This window comes from Crinia signifera, chromosome 8 (assembly GCF_055691185.1).
Source record: "Crinia signifera chromosome 8, ASM5569118v1, whole genome shotgun sequence".
Lineage (NCBI taxonomy): Eukaryota > Metazoa > Chordata > Amphibia > Anura > Myobatrachidae > Crinia > Crinia signifera.
The window spans coordinates 43,411,303-43,422,571 of record NC_139224.1 but is presented as its reverse complement, the minus strand read 5'-3'; the positions used below and the strand labels follow the sequence as shown (position 1 = coordinate 43,422,571).

Genomic DNA, 11,269 nt, shown 5'->3' with positions numbered 1-11,269 from the left:
TCCACATGCTTTTTTTTAAAGGATTTTTTAATTTTTCTTTTACTTTTTTAAACTTTAACATCCTTTTGGATTCAAACTGGGAACAGTAAAATGAGCCATGGCAAGGGAAGTGATCCATGCGAGGAGATGCATTACTCTAATTGGTGGTCGACATACAGGTGTTGACATTGAGGCCACGGTACTAGAAAAAACAATGTCGATATTTTGTTGTAGCAACCTTTTGTCAACCTCGTGTCAACCTTGTGCATTGAACATGTTTCCCGATTCCCAATATATCAGTAAATAAATAATATAAAAATATAAATATAAAATATTTTAAAGCCTAAACACCAAAAAGTTTAGAAATAGGGGGTTGCAAATTAAAATATTATAGTGCTCTCTATAATAACTTATACACAGTCATACTTGTTCTTTTGTGCTCTCACACACAGAAACAATTTCAATTGAATTATAATTTTACTTTAATATTGTACACTTTTCTAGTGTGAAATCCGGCTCTGAAAACAGCAAAATACAGGATTTTTCATGTTTAAAAATATTTATTAAAATCCATTAAAAATCTCTATTTACAAAAAGTGCATGGACATTCCATAATTATATTACAAACTATTTACTTAACCCTATACAACAGACACAGTATTCCAGAATAAAGTCCATTATTAAATATCATTACATGAGTGCAAACGTCATTTTATTCCAACTCTTTTCTTGGTATCAAATGACTTAAAGGAAACGTTACACTTTTGTTTGGATATTGGATAACGACACGTAACAAAGATCTCATTTTTCCTGGATTTGCGGAGTTAAAGTTTCTTTCACTATGAGAAATTGCGACTCCCGGTGGCATCTCTTTAGCTTGGCGCGGCGGTTTTGAAACCAGATCTGAATTAAAAAGAAAGGCATACGTGTTTTAATTACAAGATATAAGATTTTCACTTATTATTATTATCTTTTATTTATTTGGCGCCAAAGGATCTGCGCCCAATTACATAGTACATAAAGGAATAAGCAAAACAGGAAACAGTGACAGTTCAGCAGAAAACACTGAAATAAATATCAGGGTGGCAGAAAACTTTACTATTTGGTGCCATTGTAGATGGTTTAAGTAATCGAAGGAAAAGCACATGGGGAAGAGGGCCCTGCTCGTGAGAACCTACATTCTAAGGATAAAATAATTAAATGATAAAACTGCAAAGTTATTTATTACTAATGGATTCATTTTGTTAATTGTATACAACTAGGAGGTTGGGCAGATGCTGAGAATTGACTTAGAGGAAGAAATAATTTGCTATTAAGACCAAATGATGACATGAAAGGAACATCTGTCCACTCTCTTGGTACCATCTGTGGTCAGTTCTCACTGAGACAGGTATAAACACTGGGGTTGATAATCTGCAGAATCTGCAGAATCTGCAGATTAGGAATACCCAACCTTTGCCTCAAATGTTATATTTTTATTTTGTGCACTGTTTCCTTCTCGTTAATGAGTGAAGAGTGGGCGTGGCTCAGTTGTCTTGATGATTAAACATTACTGTTATAGAATACTACACAAGAAGTCATTCTTTTTAAATAGATTTTGACCTCCTTTGACCAGCATGCCATAAAAAGTTGGAGTTTTCATAACTAAGGAAAATTATACAAAAATACAGAAAACTTTTTTTTTTCTCTATGAAAGGACAGAAGATAAAAGAAAACTTTCAAAGAAGTAAAAAGGGATACATTTATTTTTACATTCTAAATAGAAAATAAAAAATTTATGTCACAGTGTAGTGAGATAAAAATATATTTTTCTAAATATATTTTTAAGATTTTTTTTTATTCCCTCACTTTTATAGATTACCCCTTCCCCAATTTCACTATATTTCTAAAAAAAAGTATACACGGAATGTAGATATCCTTTATCTAGAATTTAGGATAAGATTGCAGAAGTTCCTGAGACATCATATCAAGTCTCAGGAAATAATAATCATGATGTCATCAATAACAGCATAGAATATGAATGGGCCAGTTATTATATGGCTTCTTCAGCAAATCAATATTTAAATGGAAATAAACGTTTATTACTGGTAAAATATTCTGGAACCCCAAGGAAAGTCTAAATCACATAGGTGAAGAGAATTGGAAAGTAACATTAGCCCAGAGATCATCAGCTAACGGGAAGTAAGAATTCAAAGTAAATTCCAATTTTCTGTTTTGTGAAAATGAGACTGAAATTTAAGAGGTAACTAACTTAGGGGGGAATTTACTAAAGGAAATTTGTAAAAAATAGGTGTATTTGTATCCAGAAATACACTTATTTTTGACATTTACTATCCCGAAAATATGGCAATTCGTATTCGTATTGATGTGCTATCAATACGAATACAAATTGCCGTATTTTCGGGATTGTAAATGTTAAAAATAAGTGTATTTCTGGATACAAATACACCTATTTTTTACAAATTTCCTTTAGTAAATTCCCCCCTAAATGTCTAACTTATTATTAGAACGAAACATTAAAGGTCACTGCAAAATAGGAACTATGAAGTTTTAGGTGATACAGTACATCAGTGGTTCCCAAACTAGGTGCCATGGAACCCCTGGGGTTCCTCATGGTATTAGAAGGTGTGTCCAAGGTTGGTGGTCCAGGACCAATTCAAATTATTTACAGTCATTGTAATAAGCAAAACCAGTGCTTACAGACACCGGTTATGTGTGGACAAGCAGAAGCAAATCTTCTCCCTCACCACATAACTGAACACAATAATGACACATAAACACAATTTATGCAATTTAATATTTGTTCCTGAATTTCTCCATAACAAACTTTTAGCCTAAAGGTGCCGTGAAGACATTCTGACACTCTAGGGTGCTGTGATTCCAAAACGTTTGTGAACCACTGCTGTAGATCAACATTTCCAAGCCTAAACAAAAACTTGTTTCTATGTACCATGTCTTACCTGAATTCTGTCTTCATCTAAAGACAACTTGTTGGCAAGTTCTTCTCTAACATCAATTCCAGGGTATGAGTTGATTTGGAACACATTCTCCAAAACTTCTATCTAAATAAAACAATTGAAATAGTTAATTTAGTTGAAGATATTAGATAGATTAAATAGTTAGATAGATAGATAGATAGATAGATAGATAGATAGATAGATAGATAGATAGAGTAATATACTTACTTGACTTCTAGTAAATGCCGTTCTGGGTCTCCTTCCTCTATACCAGCTCAGTTCTCTTTTATAAGTCAGGCGTTCCGTCGTCGAGCAGCACTTTTCATACCGGACAGACGTTTCCTTGTCCAGGGAATGCCTCACTGCGTGCACTTGTAGAGGTATGTCGTAGCTGATGATAGGGAGTCTCCAGCAATGACTGTCCATTCCTGCAGAAATAATAAAATATATAATCAGTTTTATAGACCGCGCTTTATATGGATGCATGCCAAAGTTTTGTTCTGTTGGTTCCACAATATATCATTTAAAAGTGCGTTTGCACATCAGTGAAAACCATGGCCACAACACAAACACCCATAAATGTTTACATCACAAATGATGTCACACCTGATTACATGAAAAGTAAGTGGATCAAACCTGGCCTAGGGGTTGCAAAGAACTTATCAGATCTTTGCTGAGCCCTCTGTAGAGTAGCCAGGTTGCAGTCTCTTGGTTAGGGCATTGGGCTTCTAACTTGTAACTAGAGATGTGCAGGTTCTGTTTTACTCTGATTAAAAAGCAGGATCTTATTGGCTATCAACTGTCAACAACTGTCATGTGATTTGGGATAGCCAATAAGGTCCTGCTTTGAAATCAGAGTAAATCAGAACTTGCACATCTCTACTTGTAACCGATAAAGTTTAGACTGAACCGCGATAGCAGGACTTGCAAGAGCAAATAGCTCTATCCGTAAGATGTCTATCTCCAGTGAGATGGGTCACAGGTTCTAATCCATTCTATGACTGCTAAACGATAGCAGAACTTACCTTTACTGCAGTAATCATCCATCCATGGCCTGTAGTGCCTGCTGGCGGAAGGGCTAAGGTCCCTCTTCTTGTCCAGCCCGAGTATGCTTTCTATGGAAAATGAGCAGGTTGATGGTCTGTTTTCAGCAAGGCATGACACTTTCTGGAGATCTCCTGCCATCCTGTTCTCACACAAAGACATTATCCCAACCTTCATGCAGATTCTACAACACCAGAATGATTGTGGCTCAGCCTTGTGGCCCTCCTTATAGCTGTGTTAACAAGGGGGACGGATTTACAACCTCATTAATTAAAATCTTTCATTAGAAAGTCTTAGCATCTCAATGAAGACTCTCCCACCAAGAGGCAAGAGGACTTAATTGTTTATTTGTTTGGCAAGTAATTAGCAGCTAATGGGGACACCAAGGGGGGTCACCTAGAGGGACAGTGTTATCTTTCCCAGCCAGAAGATCTGTACTTTCTCCAGCAGATGAGCTGAGACTTTTAACTCCTCTTTTATTTGAAACCATGAATGTATAAAATAGTTTTTTTATTCCTAATTTTTCAATTTCACACTCTACTCATTTAAACCTAGTAGCATTGTCAAAAACCACTCAAGTAGTACGTAATCTCATTTAGAAGGGGATTTTTTTTTTCATTCCAAGGAAATAAAATAAATAAAGAGGGCTCCTAATGCTATTAGGCAAATCCTGCTGAAAATGCAGCATTTATTTCAGATGCGTATTTAGTGGTTAATGTGGTCAGTAAAGGAACAATAGCTTTTGGCACAAGGCACATTACTCCATGCTGGCAACGTTGTTGAAAACAGTGTAATTGTTTTTTAAGGACCTGGATTAGCAGTGTGGGGCGGTGGCATTCGGTATTTTAAATAATAATGTGGTCGTTTATTTACCAATTAACACTTTTAATTCAGGTGGATTGGGTGCTGGGACGTTGGCAATCAATTAGCGTTTAGCTACTGGTGGTTGATTCTGAAATTAGCTCCTAATGATGCCTTTTCGAGGATAACAAAGAGGCTAATTCAGAGAGCTGCGCAGGTCGGTCCCGAGGACAGACCTTGTACATGTACACACTGGAGCTGGGCGCATGTGTCTGTCAGTGATGGAGGGCCATTCGCATCTCAGTTGCGGCTAAAGGGCCAGACGTATCAAGCTTCAAAAAAGTAATAAAATGGAGAGTGATAAACAGCCAGCCAATCAGCTCCTAACTGTCATGTTACAGTCTGGGTTTGAAGAATGACAGGTAGGAGCAGATTGGCTGGTTGTTTATCACTCTCCACTTTATCACTTTTTGAATCTTGATATATCTGGCCCTAAGGGAGGGTAACCGGGTGATAAAGGGGTCATGCAGGCAATATGCAGTGGGAACATGTCAAAATAATTGTGCAGAGTTGTGTATAGAAGAAGATAATACTGATAGGTGTCCAAAATGCGGCTGCTCAGAGCAACATTTAAACATTGCATGTGGGATTGCCCTCTTATATTCCACTTTTGGAAACAGGTGCAGGGATTTTCTGTGACTTACCTATTAGACAGCCTTCCTTTAATGGCGGAATGGTCCTTGCTGGGTGTATTCCCCCCTAACACACCGATACTATCTGATAGTAAAAAGTAATGCTTATAATCTCTGCAGTGTCCCGCAAATGTGTCCTACATCAATGGATTCATTCGGACCCTCCTACCATTCAATTGTTCAGGGCAAAACTTTTCCACATCTTCCACATGGAATGGGTAGAGACATCCCTTCAGAAGGAAGAACACACAGATAATCTTTTTGGAATATGGGATGGCTTTATTGATTATTTATCAAATGACCTCAAAACACAGATTTATAAATGCTTTCGTTCCACACAATTGTACGAAACTAGGAATCTCTTAGGTGACGCCCCAAGAGACCTCTTAACACACCAATACCTGTTCCATGTTTTCATAATCCTCCAGCCGTGTTCGTCCACATAAAAATACTTGTCTGTTTGGTAAAGACAGAAAAAAATTACAATTTAATCTAATGCAATCTGAACCAGGGCTATTTTTCAGTAGGCTCCAGCAGGAACAGAGGCCCTTATTCTAGTTCACTCTTTCTGACAAAATATTTCTTAGATGGACAAAACCATGTGCACTGCAGGTGAGGCAGGTGTTACTTGTGCAGAGATAATTAGATTTGGGTGGGGTTTTACACCTGCCTCACCTGCAGTGCACATGGTTTTGTCCATCTAAGAAATATTTTGTCAGAAAGAGTGAACTAGAATAAGGGCCTCAGTTCCTGCTGGAGCCTGCTGAAAAATAGCCCTGATCTGAACACATATAGTACTTCATTGTAGTAAAGACACAACTGCATTTTGTTGACTGTATTATTATAATGCTCAATCCTTAATAAAAATATCTTGAAAAAAAAAAAGAGAAGAAGATAATACTGTTATCAGATGGGCCTCTTGCAAACGATGATAATAACGAAGACTATTGGGGCCTACACAAGTAATGAATTAGGGGCATTATCTAAGCGATCTTACCAGTTTCATCACATCAAATTCTGTGCCCCTCTCAGAAAATGTCAGAGCCCCCCCCCCCTCCTCACACACACATACACCCAGACTTACTCCTCCGCGTCTGTGGCCGGGACCCGCAGATCTACTTGTCTGCGTCCTGACGCTCCTCCTGGCTCCTTATGAATAATGTTCCTCACAAAATGGCTGCCCCTAACAGCTGACAATTTGTAATCAAGTATGTGATATGCATAAAGGTTAAAAACTAGCATTATGTAATAGTAAAGTCATTTTGGTGCAGGATTTGGATAGATGTGGCTGACCCTTGGTGCCTGGCCCAACCGTTCTTTGTGCTTGGGATTCTTGCAGCCGCTGGATCCGTCATGCGGCCGCTGACTTGCTGGGGAGTCTCTAAGTTGGTGCGTTGTGTGGTGCACAGTATTCTTCTCCTGCTCCCTGGCCCAACGTGTTTCATGCGCAAATGGATCCGGCTTTAATACATTTTTCTCCTTTTATACATTATTGTTAAAAACGGAACCGGAACACCACCATTGGCCGATGGTCACAATGCCATCATGTTCAAAATCCCAACAGGGTCCGAATGCCAATTAAAATGCAAACATGGTTAAAATGTTGACATTTTAAATATTGACAGGTCAAAAAGTAGACATATTGGCTGTTTTTTTTTTTTGGGGGGGGGGCAGGTCTATGTCGACTTAGGTCAACATAGACACCGCATAAAGGTGCCCATACACTGCTGCGACGTCTCGCAGCAGTGTTTGGACACCCGATACCCTGGCAAGCCGCCAGGACCTTCCCGGCGGCAGGAACGCATGCGATCCGTTGTGATGGATCGCATGCGTCCCTGCTTCCCGTCTCCCTCGCCACCAGGAGGGAGGTCCCAGGACGGGTGGTTGGACGGGCAGCAGGTCCTACCACCCGGTCGGGTCCGATGGACAGTGTTGGCATTTTGTCCAGGTCGACATAGTGAATGTCAGTATTTTGAGCGTGTCGGTATTTTGACCATCGGTCAATGGTGGTCAGCATTTTGACTGTTGGTAAATGACTGCATCCCATGTGTGCTGCAATATGGCTTTCAGTGCAGGAGGAGCACGTTGTTGGTTCTAATGATAGTTGCCCGGCATGTTTGTATTGTGTAATACAGAATAACTTTTGCTGGTCACTTTGGGGTAGATTTACTAAAATAAGAGTTCTAGTGCAGATGGGATGTTGCTATGGGCAACCAATCAGATTCTATTATCTTCTAGAAGGTGCTAAAAAAATAAGTAGATTGGTTGCTATGGGTAACATCCCATCTTCAATAGAACTCCTATCTTAGTAAATAAACCCCTGCAGCAGGGCGACTCATATCCCTTTCATTTAAACAAACATATTTTAACATGTCAGTGTTTTAAGGAACTTTGGCCCTTATTCAGATCTGGTCGCAGTACAAATTTGTTCTCAAAATGGGCAAAACCATGTGCACTGCAGGTGGGGCAGATGTAACATGTGCAGAGAGAGTTAGATTTGGGTGGGGTGTGTTGAACAGGGGCGGATCCAGGATAAAATGAAAGGGGGGGCACCATGATAAAAGAGGGTTTAGGTGGGGGAGGGGCGGTGTTAGTGGTGCCAGTGTACATGCTAAGAGAGCGGCAGAGAGAGGGTGGGAATGGGATTAAAAATAGGCCCTGGCATTTAAAGTACGCAGGCCCACCATGGCAACAAAAGTGAAGGATGTAGTTGTATGCGCGCCGAAGGCGCGCTCTGGGAAATGGGGTGTGGCCATTCAACAGGGGGCATGTCCTTGAGTGTAGTGTACAACACCATATACAACTTCTACACATTATGCAACAAAATACTAGACCCCATTATACTTGCCCCTTACACATGATGCCAAATGGAATGAGCCAAAATTCACATAATGCCACACGGATTGAGCCAAAATTCAAATAGTGCCACATGGATTGTGTCAAAATTCACATAATGCCACATGGATTGAGCCAAAATTTACATAATAACACACGGATTGAGCCAAAATTCACATAATGCCAAATGGATTGAGCCAAAATAAACATAATGCCATATGGATTGTGTCAAAATTCACATAATGCCACACGGATTGAGACAAAATTCACATAATGCCACACGTATTGTGACAAAATTCACATAATGCCACACGGATTGAGCCAAAATTCACATAATGCCACACGGATTGAGCCAGAATTTACATAATGCCACACAGATTAAGCCAAAATTCACAATACGTTTCATAAACAAGAACATTGTCCACCAAAGGCGCGCATTAAACATTTACACCATAATGTCCATTACACGTTAAGTTACACGCCATTATGTCCATTATGTATTATGTCAAACACCATAATGCCTATTAAAAATTATGCTACATAAGTGCTTCTTATCTACTTGCTCATTGCCAAGGGTTCCATGCTCATTGCCAGAGGTTCCATGCTCATTGCCATGTGGGATTACATGCTCATTGCCAAGGGGAATACATGCTCGCGGTAAATGGGGGACAGCCGCCAGGCAGAAGTGATAGCCACTGACAGTGGCAGAGCCTGGCTGTATTCAGAGCACTGCAGGTCCCGGCTATTTGAAATAATACCCCTTTCACACCAGAAAATGCATTCCCAGGTTGGCCCCTTTTACACCAGCCTAGTCCCTGCATTTTCTGGTGTGAGGGGGAGAGAAAACCACCCCTCCCCCCCTTTAACCAGTCATCTTATTTAACCGGCTATATCTTCGGAATCAACTGATCCATTTACATGAGACATGTATCATATTGAAGAACTTTTGAGTGGGCTTTGAATGATTTTGGTCCAGTGAAACTGGAACGTTTGGTTCCAGAGTAATCTGCCCTCAAAGAACATGAACAGCAATGAAATTACATTTCAAAATTAAAAAATTAGTTTACATGTAATATCTCTGGAACCGATTGACCGATATGGACCAGCCTGGTATCATAGTGAAGGCCCAGCGATTTGGAATTTAATGAGATTAACCACAAACTTCTGTGATGCCAGGGGGGGAACTGGCAGCCATCGGAACCGGGTGGGGGTCGGAATTGACGGGTCCCATATTATCCTATGGGGAAAAAATGTTACAGCTTTGCCAGGCGATATCTCTGGTTCCCGGGGGGCTAGAGACACGGGGCTGGGCTCGTTGGAAAGCCCTGGTCCTCAGCTACAAAATGAAATGACAGGGGGGGGCACGTGCCCGGGTGCCCCCCCCCCTGAATCCGCCACTGTATACATATGTACTAAGTAGGACAGCTTAAGGGCCACACTCACAATACATTAGAGGAAGTATGTTGTAGTTACTGTAACTTTAGACTGATATTAGCAAATCCTGCATCCAAGTGCCATCCCCAAAAAGTGCCAGCCCTAGGCTAATGGGAAAGACACCACTCTCGTGACCCTAATTCCATAACGGGGTAATGATGCTGATCCTAGAAGAGAAACAAAATCTCTCAAGGACGTCAGTACCTTTAAAATGTAGAAATTAGAAAGAATATTCTGTTCCTTTTACTGCCAGAACATTTATGGGTGTCTAGGTATGGTCATCGTTATGGTAATGCTGGCTCACTATTATTTACACTACTAGTGATAGTAAAGTGTGACCTGTTTGTGCACAGTTTGTATTGATGCTATGGAACTTTTTGTCTGATCATTGTTTTGCTTTATCCGTGCAATGATGTGTGTGCGTTATTTAATATACGTGAAAGAAAATTGTAACTTGTGAAAGAAAATAACGACTTCTAGAAAGAAACTACAGTTTATTGTTCAACTGCTCTCATCTGCAGGGATCAGCAATGAGAGTTTTTGTTTTCACTGCTGGTCCCAAGGGGAATTAGGTAAAAATACCAGACATAAACCCTATAGTATTAGTCATAAGAGGATTGCAAGAAATCAATTAGTATTTCAACGAGCCCAATTACCTGCCTGTGCATTTACCTGAATCTCTCATCAAATCCTCAGTCATTGCCAATGTGTGTGGTCATCTCGAAACAAACATCATTCATTTTATATGATTTTTTTAAATTACATTTTTATAAAAAGGTTTAGTTGGGAAAAATAAAATGGTCATTCATTTAAAAATACACTGGGGGGCAGGCTCACTCGGGATAACAAATTGAGAAACTCTGTTTCACAGCATTGTCATAGCTTAAGGCCCCTATACATTAGCAATTGCAAAAAAAACAAAATTAGCAGATTCTGGGATTTGGTTTCAAACATACCTTTCATGCTAGCACCTTAATCCTGTGATTTTGCGTGTAAAGGTCCATACACACTGGGTGATTTCAGCTCCGTTTTGTTGTTTGTGCTGCTTACAGCTCAAAAGCCGCCCAGTGTGTATGGGGCAGTGAGGAATGGTAAGCGCTGGCTGATGTGCGATCCTGCATTATCGCTGGTGGCTGCCGCTCATCTGCTGGTATTACCACATACTTGCCTACCCTCCCGGAATGGCCAGGAGGGTCCCGCAAATCGGGTCCCCCTCCCGGCCCCCCCGGGAAGGTGGGCAAGTCTCCAGCATTTTCGCAGGAGCCCCGACTCCCCACTTCCCCGCGGTAATAAACTCTGAATTTCGCAGGTCTGCAGGGAGGGGGCGGGGCTAAAATGACGCGAATCGCGTCATTTCGCATCATTTTAGCCCGTCCACGGACCCGCAATTTGATGCTGCTGCCTGTCATGGGGGCGGGGCTTGGTGACCTCAGCATTGCCTCGCCCCCCAAAATGTAGCCTCCCCCGCCCCCCCCTTCACTCCTCTCCGGGCTTCTCCCGGAGAGGAGTTTTACAAAGTCGGCAAGT

The 11,269-nt window shown here is 40.7% G+C and overlaps 1 protein-coding gene across 2 annotated transcripts in view; it reads right to left on the bottom strand.

Annotated features, from left to right (window-relative positions):
* Positions 1-566: 566 nt before the first annotated feature.
* HESX1 (HESX homeobox 1) overlaps positions 567-11,269 on the bottom strand; it is a 37,035-nt gene continuing 26,332 nt past the window's right edge. The window contains exons 2-7 of one of the 2 annotated variants that reach the window (XM_083158018.1): positions 5,875-5,929; positions 5,486-5,703; positions 3,962-4,122; positions 3,165-3,364; positions 2,940-3,041; positions 567-882 (exon numbers count right to left, since the gene is read on the bottom strand). In XM_083158018.1, coding sequence (XP_083014144.1) covers positions 781-882; positions 2,940-3,041; positions 3,165-3,364; positions 3,962-4,121 — 564 coding nt within the window. In that variant the 5' untranslated portion in view covers position 4,122; positions 5,486-5,703; positions 5,875-5,929 and the 3' untranslated portion in view covers positions 567-780. Of the gene's footprint in view, positions 883-2,939; positions 3,042-3,164; positions 3,365-3,961; positions 5,164-5,485; positions 5,704-5,874; positions 5,930-11,269 lie in introns of those variants that run through there. The other variant, XM_083158017.1, reaches the window with a different exon arrangement.